This window comes from Apium graveolens, chromosome 3 (genome assembly GCF_009905375.1).
Source record: "Apium graveolens cultivar Ventura chromosome 3, ASM990537v1, whole genome shotgun sequence".
Classification (NCBI taxonomy): domain Eukaryota; kingdom Viridiplantae; phylum Streptophyta; class Magnoliopsida; order Apiales; family Apiaceae; genus Apium; species Apium graveolens.
This window is the reverse complement of record NC_133649.1, coordinates 64716636-64735031: the sequence shown is the minus strand read 5'-3', so window position 1 is coordinate 64735031 and position 18396 is coordinate 64716636. Positions and strand designations below refer to the sequence as shown.

The following is an 18396-nucleotide window of genomic DNA, read 5'->3' as shown; positions in this document are numbered from 1 at the left end:
TCTCTTGGACATATTTTCTAAAATCCAAAGATAAAGTTAGTGAAATCATCATCAATCACATAAGGCAAGTCAACAATCATCCGGGTTTCAAAGTAAAGAAGAATCAGGAGTGATAATGGAACTGAGTTCAAGAATTCTGTGATGAGATTATTTTGTGAAGAGAATAGGATTATGCATGAGTTTTCTGCAGCTAGAACTCCACAACAAAATGGAGTGATAGAAAAGAAAAAAAGGATCTCTTATTTAAGCTGCAAGGACAATGCTAGAAGAATCAAAGTTACCAACATATTTTTGGGTTGAAGCTATGAATGCTACACTTAGAATGTTCTTCATGTCTTTGGATGCAAATGTTATATTCTAAGGAATCAAACTGAACAGCATGGAAAGTTTGATGCTAAAGCAGATGAAGGAATTTTTGTTGGATATGCTGTTGGAAAATCATATGGAGTCTACAATCTTAGAACAAACATTGTTATGGAATTTGTACATGTTATGTTTGAAGATAAGAAGATTGAAGGACTAAAAGATGAATGTTTCCATGATAGCCTCAAATTTGACAATGTTGAGATGATTTGTGGTGACAGTGATCATGATGATAGTGATCAAGAAATAGTGGCTAAGGATAATGCAAAAAAATACTATCTCCAATGATGCACAAAATTCAGCATCAGCCGAGTTACATAATGCATCATCCATTGATAGACAATCAGCTTCGTCCATCGGGATATAAAGTGTATGATCCGTCAGAACAATCAAATAAGCTGAGAGTCAAAATAGATCACTTACTAAAGAACTCCTTCTTCAAATCAAAGATCCACAAACTTAGGGACGATTTCGTCTAATCAAAATCAGTTACACATCAAGACAACAATGAGGCCTCTTCATCTAGAGCTAATCTACGACAACAGAGAAAATGGACTAGAGATCACCCTTTTGAGCTCATTATTGGTGATGTATCTTCTAGAGTTCAAACAAGAAAAGCAACTCAAGAAGAATATATGTATAGCAGCTTTCTCTCAAAGGAAGAACCAAAGAAAGTAGAAGAAGCTCTGTTGGATCCTGATTGGGTTCTAGCTATGCAGGAAGAGCTAAACCAATTTGAAAGGAACAAGGTATGAAAGCTGGTACCCAAGCCTAAAGGAAATAATCCAATTGATACCAAGTGGGTGTTCAGAAACAAGATGGATGAAAATGGCATAGTTGTCAGGAACAAAGCTAGATTGGTTGCTAAGGGCTACTGTTAACAAGAAGGAATAGATTTTGATGAAACTTTTGCTCCTGTTGCAAGACTTGAAGCCATCAGAATTTTCGTAGCCTATGCAGCCCATGCCAATTTCAAAGTCTATCAAATGGATGTCAAAAGTGCCTTTCTGAATGGAGATTTGGAGGAGGAAGTCTATGTCAGTCAGCCTCCTGGTTTTGAAGATCCAAATTTTCTAGAATATGTCTACTATCTTTTGAAAGCACTTTATGGATTGAAGCAAGCACCTAGAGCCTGGTACGATACTTTGTCAAAGTTTCTTTTAGAAAATCACTTCACAAGAGGTATTGTTGACAAAACTTTATTTTTTAGAAATGTTAATGGCTCTAGTATACTTGTTCAAGTTTATGTAGATGATATTATATTTGGCTCTACAGATAAAAAACTTTGCAAAAAGTTTGCCAAATTGATGCAAAGTAAGTATGAAATGAGCATGATGGGATAACTAACTTACTTTTTTGGTTTACAAGTTAAGCAAGTTAGTGATGGAATTTTCATTAGTCAAACCAAATATATTTATGATCTTTTAAAAAAGTTTGATCTAATGGATTGCAAATCTCCAAAAACTCCTATGGCCACTGCAACTAAACTTGAATTAAACACTATTGAAAAGTCTATGGATATTTCAAGTTATAGAGGCATGGTTGGCTCACTTTTGTATTTAACAGCTAGTAGGCCAAATATAATGTTTGCTACTTGTCTTTGTGCTAAATTCAGGTTGATCCTAGAAAGTCTCATTTAATAGCTATAAAGAGAATTTTCATGTATCTCAAGGGAACACCAAAACTTGGCATTTGGTACCCTAGAGATTCTGGTTTTGATCTAACTGGTTATTCATATGCACACTATGTAGGGTGCAAAATTGATAGAAAAAGTACTACAAAAACCTGTCAATTTTTAGGAAACAAGCTAGTATCCTGGTTCAGTAAAAAGCAAAATTCAGTCTCTACTTCTATAGCTGAGGTTGAATATATTGCTGCTGGTAGTTGTTGTGCATAGATTTTATGGATGAAAAACCAATTGTTGGACTATGGTCTGCAAGTGGACAGAATTCCTATTTTCTGTGATAACACAAGTGCAATTGCCATTACTGAAAATCCAGTACAACATTCAAGAACAAAGTACATAGACATCAAGTATCACTTTATTAAGGAACATATAATGAGTGGTACTGTGGAACTTCATTTTGTTCCAAGTGAAAAGCAACTTGCAGATATCTTTACCAAGCCACTTGATGAATCCACCTTCACTAGGTTGGTAAGTGATTTAGGTATGCTTAATTATTCTTAAATCATTTTTGATTATTTTATAAGTTGAAATGCAGCCAGAAACTTAATTGATTTTTATGTTTTGAATGAAAATTTGGCTAAGTCAAAATATACATCTCGACAGATGTTTATTATCCATCGAGTTTGATCATCTGTCGAAATATAATAGCCTGGTAAAAATTAATTACTTTTCTGGATTATTTTAAACCCGACGGATAATTGCTTTATTCTCACCCGGCTAATTGTCTACATCTTAGCCGTTAAAGTTCCGAATATTATCCATCGGATTTACTTACAGTCTGTAAGTATATCACGACGGATAATTAGCAGAATTTTGACATTTTATTTTTACTTTCAAAACGGCTATTATGGGCAATTTTCATTGGGTCTTTAAGTTTTTCTTTTAATTTTTATCCCATTTTATTAGAGAATATATAAAAGCCTTATTCCAAGTTCATTTTAGCTTTTATCTTTCTCTATTGCAATTAACTGCTCTCTTCTTCCTCAAAGCAAAACTCCCTTTCTTTCTGCAATTTTTCTTGCTTAACAATGGCACCAGTAGTCAAGATCATGTCTCAGACAAGATTTATTTATGAAAAGAATAATTGTGGCTCTTCTGAACAAAGAAATTCCAGCCTCTGAAGGTTATCACAAAATGATGGATTTTATGAAGGGATGCAAGCTTAACTACGCCATGCTGGAATCACCCACAATCTACTGTGAAGTTGTGGAGGAGATGTGGACTACTGCTGTGTATCAGGCAACTGATAAAATAATAACTCTCTCCATTCAAGGTAAGGAATTTTATATTAACAGTGATACTATCCAAGCATGCTTTAAAATTCCTGAAAACACTACTACTAAACCATACACAGATCCTGATTTAGTTAACTTGCTTAATTTTATTGGCTATGTACTCCCTACCACTAAGTTAAGTGAAATTAGGAGGCTAGGTCTTAGGAAAGAGTGGAGTTTTCTGTGTAATGTAGTTATCAAGGTGTTTTCTGGTAAAATAAGCAACTTTGATTCTATCAATACTACCATGCTTAACATGCTCTACATGCTACTTACTGATAATTATTATAATTTTAGTGATGCTATCATGTTTCAGCTAGGCTACAAATTAGGGGAGATTAAAAAGAGATCTAGGAATGTTTATTATGCTAGATTCTTTATGATTATTGTTAACCATCTTTGTGAGGATCTTGTGATTGAGAACCCAACCAACAAACTGGATTGTTGGGTTTAAGAAAGAAGAATATTTGCAGATTTAAACAGAGCTGATCACCACAAGGAGGTGCCCCTTTTTTATTTGCCTATCATGGAGGGCCCTAAGGTAAGTGAGGTAAATACTTCTGTCCCTACTCCTTCTACCTCTCAAGTTTCTTTGCCGTTGACTGTGGCTATGGCATCTATGTCAATGACCCAACAGATGCCTACCAAGCCACAAAATCCAAAACTTCAATATCCAAATCAAAGAAACTACACTCTGGTGTCTCTCAAAAGATGCCAGTTTCAAAATCTACCAAAAACAAATAGGGGAGTGTAAAGGTGGGTAAGATTGGTGAGGGACAGGGTGAACATAAAAGAAACCCTAAAAATAAGGATGGTGAGGTGAGTGTACCTAAAGCTAGCCACACCACAGTTTCCCAACAAACTGTGGTGCTTAATAAGGAAATTAGCACATCTCTAGCTTCATCCTCCCAAAAGGATGCTACTATTGAAACAAGCTCCTAACCAGGAGCACAGACCAAAAGGGTTAGGGACACAGACTCACCCCAGACTTATACAAGAAGAAGAAATCTAGAAAACTTGGGGATGCACAGGGATCACACACAGTGTAAACTGCAGCTAAAGACTCAGTCACTGCACCTTCTCAAATTCAGTTTGACGTGGCTCTAATAAATGTGGAGTCACGGCCAAAATTTCTTACTATAAACATTTCACACACACTAGATACACAAAACTCTCCCACTAATTCTTTGGATGTAGATATGATTTACACATCAATCCCTGATTCTCCTTCTTTAACTCTGTTGGAGAAGCCAAAATTCAATACAAGTGAGCATCATCTTCTAGATGATTTGTTGGCTCACTTCCCAATTTTTCAGAAACTATTGAGACATCTGTGCCCAAATTATCATCAATCTGCACAGAGTCCATAATAGTTTCTACTCCAAACTCTATCATTTCCTCTATTCCGGTGGATATTGTTCATCCGTCGGCTAGTGATTGTATCCTGACGGATGTGCCTAACAGTAGTCATCCGTCGGCTATCCTAACTACTACACCGATGAATGTTCTTCATCCGTCGGTACTTACTACACAAGCTGAGTTTTCAACAATTGTTACAAGTGTAGATGAGTTAGTAGTTGTCAAATCACTCATAGGATTGAGGGAAGGGAGTGAACAGAGTGAGAGACTGAGTTGCTCTTTGGCAAAAGGAGAGGAAAAGAGAGAATATATGCATGCTAATTCTTCCATCCTGGCAAAAGTGAGTGAGGGGAGTTCCACCTTAGTAGGTGAAGGTGAGGGTGTGAGGGAGGTGAGCCAAGGGGAGCCCTTGATGCAAGAATATAGAGAAAATGAGAGAAATGCAGGTACATGAGATATAAGGATGGAAGCCATTGCTAGTAAGTCAATGAATGTCAGTGATGCAGAAAAGGAGAGACAATTTCAGCAAGAATATCAAGCTGTCATAGATTCTATCTCCTTAGATGCTGAGACATTTACCCATCATGTTCTTGCTTATCAAACTCTATCTGGACAGGGCAATGAGGATGCTGAAAGGATGCTCAACTTGGTGCACACTACTACTTTTATGCAAAGGGCCAAGGATGCCATCACAACCATGCCACCCACAACTGGTGATGACATTGATTATGGAAATGGTGGTTCTGAGGATTTATTTGGAGATGAAGATGATGATGAAGAAGGGTTCAAGGACATCGGGGGAGAAGCAGACCCTAGCTCAAGATCAAACATGCCATCTTGGCTATTTTCCAAGACATGTGATGATCACCATTTTAAATCCACTCTGTCTCACATCATTCAACAAACTCAGAAAGCTCTTCAAACTACCACAAATGCCAACACCAAGATCCTTCTACAAGCACACTTAAACTCTCTCCAACTACATCAAATTCAATCTCTCAGACAGTCTATGGATGTCATGAAGCTGAAGACAAAGGTTGATCAAGTCAAGAAGGATGTCACTGACAGACTAGATGCTAAGTTTCCCGACACAACCATGCTTGACATCAACAGACAACTAAGGAAAAACTCTGATCTGGCCAGCAAAGTGGACTCCTTGGACACAAGACTCAAAACCTTGGAAGCTTCCATCACTGCAATCCATTTACATCAAGCTCAACAAACTCAGTTGCTTCAAAAGCTAGTGGTTGCACAGACTTCTACCTCTACTAAACTTGATGCTAACAAAAAGGGAGAGAAAGACTCAATTTTTCTAGTTAGCCAAGAGGAGCCAACAAGTGAGAGGGAGAATGTGCTAAACATACAAGTCAGTCAAGTAATTATGCCAGAAATTACTTTTCCTAAGCCACCAGTCTTGGACAGCATTGATCTGATCCAGATAGCAACTGAAAAATTATGCTAAGTTGGAATCAAATGAAAAATTTAAGAAGCTTGATGTGGCATCAGTTGAGAAGGAACTGGATGACAAATGGAAGAAAATTGATGAAGAGATAGTAAAGAATTTTGGTCCAATTGAGAAGAAATAAAAGGTCTTTTCTCACTTCTCTCAATTGAGACAAATTTCTGCAAATGAAATGAGTTTGGGTAATTTGAAAAAGGGCCAACTTTCATGTATATAGTCTCCAAATGCCAACTTGGTTTTTAAGCCCAAGAGAAATTATCCAAAGTCATCTGAAAAGAACCCCTTGGATCTTATGGTTGAGACTCCAAGGCCAGATGAAAAAAAGTTGTTGGCAAGGTCCGTTGCATTCTTCAAAGATCCAACTGACTCAGTGCTAAAGAGAAGAATTGCTAAAATCTACAGGAATGGGAAAGGAATCTGTGTGGTGGTTGGACACCCTCAGTTTGCAGAAGCTAAGAAGGAAGAAAAGGAGAGGATTAAACAAGAAAAGAAGCAAGTTGCTTTAGATGATATGAAGCTCAAATAAAAGAAAAAGCAAGCTGCTATAGTAGCCAAGCTCCAAGCTGTGAAAACTGCAACTGAGATTTCTAAGAAGCAACATGTGATAGCTGAAGCTCAGGATCAAAAATGCACAAGGAACCTCAACTGAAAAGGAAGTTCAGATACAAAATCCTTCCTAAAAGAAGATTGGACTTCAATGATGATAAGATGGAAGATTACAGTCCCAACTAGTCTACATCTACAACTCAAACATCCAAGCCCTCAGTGGTGCATGAGGAATTTAAGGTGGATCCTACAAGGAATTTTCATGGTGAGCCAATAGTTCCCATGGATGAACCTATAGACTGGGATAGTTTGCCTCTTCCTGAGCTTAATTTACCAATCTTCAACAAATTAAAGAAGACAAAGACAAGAGCAATTAAGAATGTCAAGCCTGTGAGACTCAAAACCAAAAGCTTAACCAAAACTCAACCAATTGTCAACAAGGGAGATCTTCTATATATCAGTGACATCAAGGAGTTTTTAGATATAATTCTCTACATGGATGAACTAGAAGAAGTGAGAGCAATTGATGCTCACAAAAATCTCCCTGAAAGAATGGTGTTCAAATACAAAGGTGGGAAAGAGATCATATGGCCCCTTTACAGGATTCTTCAAGAGGGCTGTTCTATTTTGATAAAGATCTTCTCATCTTTGCCAAAAGAATGATTCTAAAGAAGATAGAAGAACTAAGGAGCAGAAAAGCCTCAGATGCACTCCCAATGACTCTATTAATTCCCTTCATAGGAAATAAAGTGCACTTGAGGCCTTACTGGCTGATGGAATTCATGGATGAAAAAGGTGTTAGAAGATTCTTCAGACTGGATGACCAATTGAGCATCTCAAGCAATGAGACTCTATTGGAAATGCAAGAAAAGTTGGATCTATCAAATGCTGAAGAACTTGAATTTCACAGATAACTCCAAAATCGAATAGAAGAAAACAACAGGAAGCTTGGTAAGAAAGCAAGACAATCAAGGAGATAGATCACATCTACTCATACTAGAGGAGCACCTTGAAAATGATTTTGAGAACTCTTTGTACACTTCACTTTATTCAATTTTTAAATAAACTGTAGCACTTACTAGTTTTATCTACCATTATTCAATCTATACATTTAGGGTGTTTTGTTATCATCAAACTTCTCTTAATTTATGGCTACAATTCCATTAGACATAAATTGGGGGAGATTGTTTGGAATATGTTGTAAACTTGATGATAAGTTGAACAAAACACCTTAGTAGATTTAACCTAGTGTATTTGTAGCTCTCGACGGATGTTCTACAATAGTCCCGACGGATGAACTTTATAGTCTCGTCGGATGACAACTGAACATCCATCAAAAGTGTAGCTTATGTAATAATAAGTCTTGTAGCACATGCCTGCAAATAACAATGTATTAGTAGATGTTGTAGAATTCTTTAATTAATGTTGACTATTAGATTGATATGCAGAATAGGTTGACTAATTGTAAATATAAGATGTCTTTTAATTCTGTATATGTGAAATAGAGTCAAGTGACAGAAAGGCTATCGACGGATGATCTACAAAGGCTCCCGACAGATAATCAACAAGGTTTCTGACGGATGACCAACATAGTCCTGACGGATGATCATAATATAAAATAGCAGTTGACAGTGACAACACAGTCACATGCGCTGGGTGTTTGCAAATGAAATGTGGCAACCTAATTGCAGGATTTAGAGAACAAAGAAGCATTACCATTTCCATGCAATTATGAAGATATTCAAAGATGCTGAATAGAGTAATGAAGTAGCATGCAATTAGACTAGAAACAATTTTTGTTTTACTTGTTTTTCTTTTTATCATGTAACTTGGTAGTATATAAACCAAGTGTAGCAAGTAGAACAAAGTAACCAAGTAAGCATTATTTTCAGAGAGATAGATAAAGTTGTATCTGTTAAGCATCTCTCTGTAATTCTGTAAGTTCACTTGTAAGCAGCTGTGTGCTATTCAAGCATCACAGAGTTCTCATCTTTATATATATATATATATATGGTGGATTAGTTCAAATCCAACAGAAAGTTTTAAAGCCTTGTGTTTTATTGCTTTGTATTTTAATTTCCATTTTAGTTTCATTCTGCACTTCTTGCAAAATCAAACACAGTTATATATTAAGTAAGAACATTCTTAAAATCAGAAAAAGCCAGAATTACATTAAACCCCCCTCTGTAATTCTTGTTGCATTGATTGGAAATAACAAAATAGATATTAAACAATGAATTAGAGGTAAGAACGAATTTAAATGAAATAAGATAGGGGAGAGGATATTGGTTTAAATGTTATGAGATCGAATTTGAAAATTTCAAATATCTATAAACTGGGTAAGATGAAAAACTGCATCGAAAGAAGACAGAACGCGTGGAAGGACAGATTTGTTAGGAGAGAGGGAAAGAAAAATAGTAATCAGATGGGTAAACTTTTAATGTGAGACAAAGAAAGAGAGAATTGACTTAAAATTTGAATTATTGATTAGGGGGAAATAATGTGTACAGTTGATGTGTACACTACATATGTACAGAATGTACCATGTGCGGCTTAAAAAGCTCAAAATTTGAAAGTTGAATGGCGTTTTTGTAATTAAATAGCAAGTCCTTGGGTAGGGGTGTAAAAAGGGTCTTCATTTGCGGATTCAGAATTTATCATATAGATGGAAGTAAATATTGATTTTTTTTGTCGAGAAGTAAATATTGGTTATTGATAACCTAAATATGTATGTTTGTTGTTAATTCACTGAAGTTTAATATTAAAAATATATATTAATTATTCTATTGAGTTCTCAGTACTAAAATTCTCTTAAGTGTATTAATAAATATTTATCACTTATTTTTACTTTTAAAATGGATTAAATAATTCTAGTTGTTTTACTAGATAAATGTTAATTATTTAAATTAATATACATATGTTCTTTTTATACAATGCCAATTTTTTAAACTTTTCTCAAGTAAGTATAATACAATTATTAATATGCACGAGATATTTATAAATATTATTTTAAAAAGTTATATTTATTAACAAACTCACTTATGTTACCTATTTATAGAGTCGGCAATATCGTACATGACACGTTAACACGACACAAAAATAATGGGTTTGATTTTACTTTTTTGGCACACGAACACGAAAGTACACGAACACGAAATTACACGAATAGATTTAGTGTTGGTTTTGGTTTTACCCGCAGGTACACGAAACGAAAGTACACGAAATAAATAAATATTTAAATAAATATATTTATATATTATAAATATTTAATATATAAATTTTATACAAAATAAGTGAAATTTTAAATTTTAACAATTGGGCTTTGGCCCATTTAGATTCCGGGCCACAATCTTTAATCCGTAGTTTGTTAAACTACAAGTCCTGTAAATCGATGCAGACAACATCAGATCTAATATTTGGGGTTTTAGGGTTTCTCTTCTTCGTCTCTTTCAAACTTGTTTCGATGCCGCCGGTCTGAGTTATATTCCCCGATTTATGACGGAGGAAACAAATAATTGGGCTTTTACGATGATTATGTCCTTACTTTTATGTGTGTGTATATATAGATATACATATTAAATCGATTTTTTATTCGGTATGAATCCAAAATCGAACCAGTAAATCAAAAACAAAGATGAAAGATGAAGATATGGAATGCAACAATCGATTATGTTCTGTGTACTAATTTGTTTTCGTTTCGTTCATTTCTTCATTTTCGCTTCGTTTCCGTGTAGATACACGATAAGTACAAAAAATATTTCGTGTACCCGTTTCGTTTCATGTTAGACACAAAAATTTCGTTTCGTGTTTCGTTTTTCAATATTAGTACACAAAAAAAATTTGTTTCATTCATGGTTTACCTTGTTTAGACACGAAACATGAAAGTACACGACATGACACGAATTGCTAGGTCTACCTATTTATTACAATTAGCAATTATTATTCTTAATTGTTGTCATATTTTTTTCATGAATTTGATTTTATTCTAATTTTAAAATTATTAAATATGTATTTCACATATTTTTTTACTCTAACTTTATTTTACTTATTATAGATAAAATTTAGGCTGTAATTACTGCTAGAGTTCGTGACTCCAAATTTTAATGATCGTTCTCGTATTTCTTAACTCGACTTTATCTTCACAAGATGTCTACGTATCTTACTTTATGCCAACGAACTCCAAACCTTAATGGCCGTTCTCGTGTTTCGTGAATCGATTTTATCTTCACAAGATGTCGACGTACCTTACTTTATGTCAATAGTCAAGTAAAAAAATGGTTGTTGTGATTATGCATCCTACGGGAAGGGAATTTATGATTATGCTTCCTAAGTCAGAGCATGTCGCTTAAATACGGTTTACTTTGGTTCACGTGATTTGCAGGCTATTGGGTGAGCACGTGAGGTTTATCCGGTGCCCACCCGAAGGGTAGCGGCTGCAGGTTCTCTATGATAAAAAAATTGTAGTTGTGAATGGAGGGGTAAAACCTTTTAAATAGGTGTTGAGAGTCCACAATTACACCGGAGTTAGGAGGCTTGATGGGTAACTCTCTGATTTTGATTGCCCTTTAGAGTTCTACAATGTAGAAAGTAATTTTCTATAATATGCAATTAGTGATCAACTGTACTTTAATGACTACTAATTTGAAATTTAGTGAAATCTTAACATCTTCGTGATGTCCCCTTTTATAATTTAGTGATCATAATACTCCTTTCGTCCCAAATTATTTGTCTTATTTTTTATGGTTAAATTGACTCAACTTCGATCCTAAATAAAATTGTATTCATTTATTATTTTAAAAACTGAAAAATACATATTAAAGTAGATTGAATGTACTTTTTAATAATATAATTTTTATAAATATTTTCAATTATATACTTTGTGAAATTTGGAATAAAAGTTGGATTAGTTTGACCATAAAATATCAAAAATGACAAATAAAATGGGACGGATGAGAATATATAACTCATGTAACCAATGATCATCGCGACACCATTATGATATCACCACGAAACCCAACCCCAGGACCCATGATAACATCATCATAAAACAATTAACACGCACAAAGTAGGATAAATATCACAAGTAAAAATACTAAGAAAAAAATGTTAAACAGAGCTACTCATTTTATAGATTAAATCAAAGAAAAAAAAGGGTGTAGAGTTTTGTTTCTTCAAAAACATCTTAAATAACTAATTGTCAGCATATAATTACATATTTGTCAGCATATTTGTTTGAGAAATACTATATTCCCAAAACTCGTTCCAAAATTCTTAATTGTCAGCATATAATTTGTTATTCTTAATTACATTAATGATATAGGTCCGTGTGTATAAATATGACTACTACCAATAACATTGCATCATGTGTTATTTAGGACCCTTTTTGAAATCGTTTTTGAGTTTACAGCCCTACTCTATTTGTTTTTATTATTTCAAAAACAAATGAAAAATAGCATAAATCACTCATAAATCACTTATAAACATTTTAATTCCCAAAAAAAGGCCTAAAAAATAAAAAAAATGGTACAAAAATAATGTGTAATTACTAAAAATAGAAAAAAATTATAAAAAATACATTTTCTGATCGCCGACATCTTCGTAGATAATGGTAGATTCATGTTTTTAAAATATCAAAAATATCACTAAAATTAAATATAATCGAATCAAGTGTAATTCAGTAATTTAACTAAATTCAATTCAAGTAAATTTCTTCAAATCAGAACTGAGTTATGATACATTGATACGAACATGTTTCGTACACTAGATACGATGATATCTTTGATTTTAATGAAAATTTTTGAACTTTTTTGATATAACAACAAATAAGGGGGGAAATGTATTTTTGAGTGAGTTTTCCTTAGAAGTTGCTCCAAATTAAAATGAACGAGATATGTACTTGAACTATTTCATTTGATTTTAGACTGCCTCCCGCCGTTGCGAAGTGTAACTAGGCCTTATTTTTGTTGCTATTTACAAAATTGTTCATGGATATTTTTTTTGTTGTGCGAGTGAGTGATCACACTATGTAAAATACGATTAAACAAAGAATAACATTAAAATATTATATTTTTCATAAAAAATGAATTTTTATGATTAGATTTAAAATATTTATTAATAATTAAACATAGCATATTGAATTCAACGTGAATCTCGTCTAAATTTTTAATTTAATATATGACATAAAATCCAATATCTCATCAATATATATACTTGGTGAAGACGGATAATGTATTTAGCCGCACCATTAAATACATTGATGTATTTAGGTAGCTTTTCTCAAATCGTTTCATTCAATTTTTTTAATTTCCTCAATTTTTTGGAGTTAATAAATATCAAAAACTAAAATTACATTATATTCTACTAAATGTTTTTTTAACAGCAAATATTATAAGGGACAAGCCCAATCCAACTTTCATAACAAACCCAAATAAAATGGGCCAAAGAAACAACCAAAATATCAGCCACTAAGCTTAATTACCATAAAAGCTAGCATACCATTGGTCCACTTAAACAAAACATTAACTTAAACTTAACTTAATAAATCATTAAAACTAAAAATAAACGACTGATGTACTACCCATCAGCCTTCTTCATCTTCTTTCCTTGTTGCAGAACCATGCAGATCAGCAGCTTCAGCATTAGAGCTCCATTTCTTTAGCCAAGCCCAACATATCACTAGCACCAGCATCTCCCTGAGCTCCTGCCGCCGGCAAGCCCACCACAATTTCCAGATCAGCCAAGTCCTCACCTCCAGCAATCCCCAATGTATCAGCTTCTTCATCATGCAGACATAAACCAAGCCCTTAATTCTGACCTTCATTCATCTCTGCATCTTGAGGCAACTCATTGTCCTGAGGATCAAACACTTCATCAACTAGGATAGCAGGCTCAATTTCACTCTGCCTGACTGCCCTAAACCTCTGAGTTGTGCTTCCCAAAACCATATCCAAGTACCAAAGTTCCTCAATCATGCCAAAATCTTCCTCAACTATAACCATCATATTCCAATTATTTTCCCCATACTCAGTAATATATGCAGCAAGCTCATTGGCCTCCCTATCAACCAACCTCAACTCGCACTTATAATTTATGTCAGCCTTCCTCTGATTAAGTTTCCATAACACATGTTCATATTGAGGTCTCCCTCCCACAACTATAGAGTTGTAAACATCCCAATAAGCATCAATATAGTCCATCTCCAAAATGATCTTCTTATAACCTTTATAGTATGCCTCCTTCAAACCTTCCAATAGAACATAGAACTCATTCTCTCTCTGATCCTCGAACCCTAAGGATCCCCTGGTCATGTGCAAGAGAACCCCTACAGAGTTCCTAAAGACAGCCCTAATGCCATAATGCCTCCCATTTGGCAAAGCTTCTTGGGAGAAGAAGCTATACACATTACATTTAATCATCCATTGCTGGGCATCAACCACCTAGCATTGACGTTTACATTCTCTTCCTCCATTTGAACTTTCTTTTTGAGAAACTTTAAGAAAAACCCTAGAGAAAAGCTCATTACTCACAACTAATTAGATCTAAATTGAACTGATTTAAGTGAATATAGTGCAAACTGCAACCCTTGATATATACTATTGTCAGATGAACCCCCCCTAAAAATTATCATTATGACTTTACAGCCCCCAAAACTACTCTTTCAAGAAATTGTTTGCACTTTCAAGAGGTAATCTTAAGCTTTTCATTTCCCCAAGAAATCCCTAATCTATCATTAAGACTCTATACACAAGTAATAATGCCTATAAAATCTATTAACTGGAGATATACCACTAAAAGAATCCTAAAAAATGTACAACTAATTTACTATTTAATAACCTCTAATTTATTTAAATAAGCACCTCTTTTTTCATGCCCGTCTGCAACTCCATCTCAATTTCTACTAATATGCCTTAACTAAACATTCAACTGAATTTCTCCCCAAAGTTTAACCTGAAGAGCATCAATTTCCACCTGTTTAACCACCTTCATATTATATGAAAATACTAAAATGTGACTATTTGCCCATGTGCTATCTTTCAGTAGCAAGAGTAACACTTCTAATGCACAACATTCCACCTCAAATACATTGTTGGCTGAAGCAGGACAAATAAATTACAACAAAACTTCTCTTGAAGCAGAATGTATTACTCCTCCAATGTCAGCCATAATCTTACCATTAGGATCTTCTCTAAAACTGCCATCTATAAAAGCCACCATATGAAAATTGTTCTTATTTATCAACTCCCACTAAAAATCTTTCTCACTTGTTGTCACTACCCCCATAGGATTATGACACCACCAAGAGGGTCTTTTTTTACTGATGATGTCATTAGCCGGACCCCACTCCAGAGTTCTACTTTGGATAAGAGTAAAAACTTGCATATGATCTAGAACTTTGTGCTAAAAAATACATAGATTCCTATGCAACCAAATATTCCACAATGTAGCTATTAGTATACTGGACCAAACTGTTTTGATGCCTACCTGTTGAAAGATACTATAGACCTCCACATAGTCTCCAGATCCTCAATGTATACCTTGGAATTTATCCCCCACCAACCTAATATAAGCAACCAAAGTTTTTTAGAAAACATGCATTTCCAGAAAAGATGCTCTTGATCCTCTTGTTCCTGACCACACTGAACTTTCCAAATAGATAACCACAATCACTAAATCTATGAGCTAGCCATAATCTAGTTGGGACAATTCTAGACTGAACTTTCCAAATAGATAACCTAACTATTTCAGGCACCTTGCACTTCCATAGAAACTCCCAATGAGTATTATAAGGACTAGAACCCTCTTGACTTAGTAATTCATATGCCATCCTAGTGTTATAGGAATCCCCGATTGGTACCTCAAACCAACTTATCTTTACCAACAACCAGCTGCAGTGAATCAACTATCAAGCTTAATTCATTCAGCTCCTCCATTTCCCAGCTTCTTAACTTTCTAGACCAAAAAACTTCACCATTCCTATCATAACAATCCCAAAGAGTTTTAAAAATGCCTACCTCTTTGTGCTTCAGCATAGAGATACTATACAATTTGGAAAACCTATATACAAGAGGCATATCTTAAAATCAAAGATCCTCCCAAATCAGAGCTGATTCTCTATTAATAATTATCCATTTTAAATTACTCCAGCTCAAGTAACCTGACTCAGCAAACTTAGAGATTGCTTTTTGAATGTCTTGCATCACAACTGAGCTAGCTCTGTGATCATTCAAACTTTCTAATCCTTCACCCTTACAACAACTATACTTATCTCTAACCCACATATTCCATCCCACACATTCCATCCCACATTTCTATCTGCTTGCCATTTATACCACCAGTTACACAAAAGTACCAAATTTCTCTGTTGTAGGGAAGCTAAACCCAAACCACCCTTTTTCTTTGACTTGCATAAGGCACTCCAAGCTTTCAAGTGCATTTTTCTGCAATTTATTTCCTCCAACCCTGACTAACCTTCCCAAAAAAAATCCCTTCTAATTTTCTCTAACTGATGACAAACTCCCATTGGGATTTTATATAAAGCAAACCAATAAGTTGGGAGGTTGTTTATGGTTGATTTGACTAAGGACAGCCTGTCAGCTTGATTTAAACTATCCCTCCTCCAACTTGCTAGTTTTCCTTTGAATTTCTCTATAAAAGGTTTCCAGAAGATAGCTTTCATGGGACTAATACCAATTTGACTCCCTAAATAAACTAAAGGCCAAGTACCAACTTTGCAGCCCAATAGATCATCAAAACAATTCAAGTCTCTCTCTGTCACATGACAAGAATAGATGTAACTTTTCATAAAACTGATTCTCAAGCCAGAAAGCAAATGAAAGCATTGAAGCACTCTCTTAATTCCCCAAATTGATTTAACATTTCCTTATAAGAACACTATAGTATCATCAGTGTATTGCAAATATGTGATACACTTGCTCCCCTTACCCAACCGCATACACTCAATCAATCAAATCTCACTAGCCTTAGTAAGCAACTTGTTTAGAACCTCTCCAACAAGATTGAAGAGCATAGGTGATAAAGGATCACCCTGCCTTACTCCATTTAATATCTTAAACTCCGAAGTAGGGAATCCATTAACCAAAACAGACAATCTAATTGTCTTAAAGAAATCTTCCATCCATTGAATCCATCTGCACCCTAACCCCATACATTCCATAGTCTTAAATAAGAAACCCCAATTCACAGTGTCAAATGCTTTTACAAAGTCAAGTTTTAAGATCAGCCCCTTACTCCTTGTAAATTTTAGAGAATGATAAACCTCAGTAACTACAAAAATGCATTCAGCTGCCTGCCTGCCTTTTACAAAGCCAAACTGACTCATATTTATCAGCTGCTCATATATTGAGTTGATCCTGGCATCCAACATTTTTGTCAATAAATTTGGTTAAGCTATTTATGAGACTTATTGGCCTAAAATCACCCATCTTACTAGGAATCTTCACCTTTGGGACCAGAGCTATGAATGAAGAGTTAAAACTCTTAGGAAACGCCCCTGTGTTGGAAAATGAATTAAACCCTTCAAGAACTTTATCTTTCAAAAAAGGCTAGAATTCCTTAATATATTTTACATTGAAACTATCTGGGCCTGGGGCTTTGTCATTACTGAAAGAATGCAAAGTCAATTCTAATTCCTTCATCTCAAATCTTTTCCCTAAGAAACTCACCTCCTCCTCACTTAATCTTCTATTTATCAGTGAGTCCAACTCAAATACTACATGGGACTAAGAATTATAAATACTTCCAAAATAACCAAAGAAATCATTTCTGATCTTCTTTGGATCATTCAACAACTTCCCATCTACCAGTATTTTATCAATTTTATTTCTGCATTTTCTTTTTTGAATCACCTTATAAAATAACTTTGTGTTTTTATCCTTTTACAAATTCCATTGAAGCCTTGCCTTTTGTCTTAGCATTGAATCCTTCTTTTTGTTACATTCCTCCAGCTTTGCATTACACTGTACAACTTCAACTCCCCGAGAATATTTGTTGTCCAAATAATTAAATCTTTCTTTCAATTTCTGAATTTCCACTTCCAACTGATCTTGAACCCCCTTACTTCATTGCCTTAATCCTAATTTAAAATTCTTCAAAAGAACTTAAAAATTCTCTTGAAAACCATTTCTTTGACACTGTTTCTAGAAGTTCTCCATTTCCTTTATGACATCCTCTTCTCCTAACCACCAATTGAAAGATCTAAAAGGTATAGGATTACTATTATTAATTTTTCTAGCATTCATCAGTATGGGTCTATGATCAGAGATTATCCTATTCAAAGCAACCACCTCCCATCTTCCTATAATAAACCAGATATCATTTACCAAAAACTTGTCCAGCCTGCTACACTTACCATGTTAGGCCCTTAATCAACTGTAGAGGGGGGTGAATACAGTTAATATAATCAATTCGACAAAGTTTCAACAGAATCAACAATTTTTATATTATTTGATAAAAACTTATTACACATGTACTCTCTCGAAATGATGAACAAATATTCTTGAGAGCTGCTAGGTTATGCGAAAGATATAACAATGTCGCAATGCTTATAGCATGAACCTAATATGTGCTTTATATAGAGCACAACTACCAATGTATAAGGAATCATATTTTATTAACAACAAGGAAACCTATACAATTGCTTCTGAGATAAAGTCCTTCATCGACTTGAGTTCATGTTTCCTTTTCCT

The 18396-nt window shown here is 34.5% G+C and overlaps 1 protein-coding gene across 1 annotated transcript; it reads right to left on the bottom strand.

Annotated features, from left to right (window-relative positions):
• Positions 1 to 16655: 16655 nt before the first annotated feature.
• On the bottom strand, positions 16656 to 17075 carry LOC141714287 (secreted RxLR effector protein 78-like). The gene has a single exon (XM_074517816.1). It carries the CDS (start codon positions 17073 to 17075, stop codon positions 16656 to 16658), a length of 420 nt encoding a protein of 139 aa, XP_074373917.1.
• Between the last annotated feature and the right edge of the window lie 1321 nt (positions 17076 to 18396).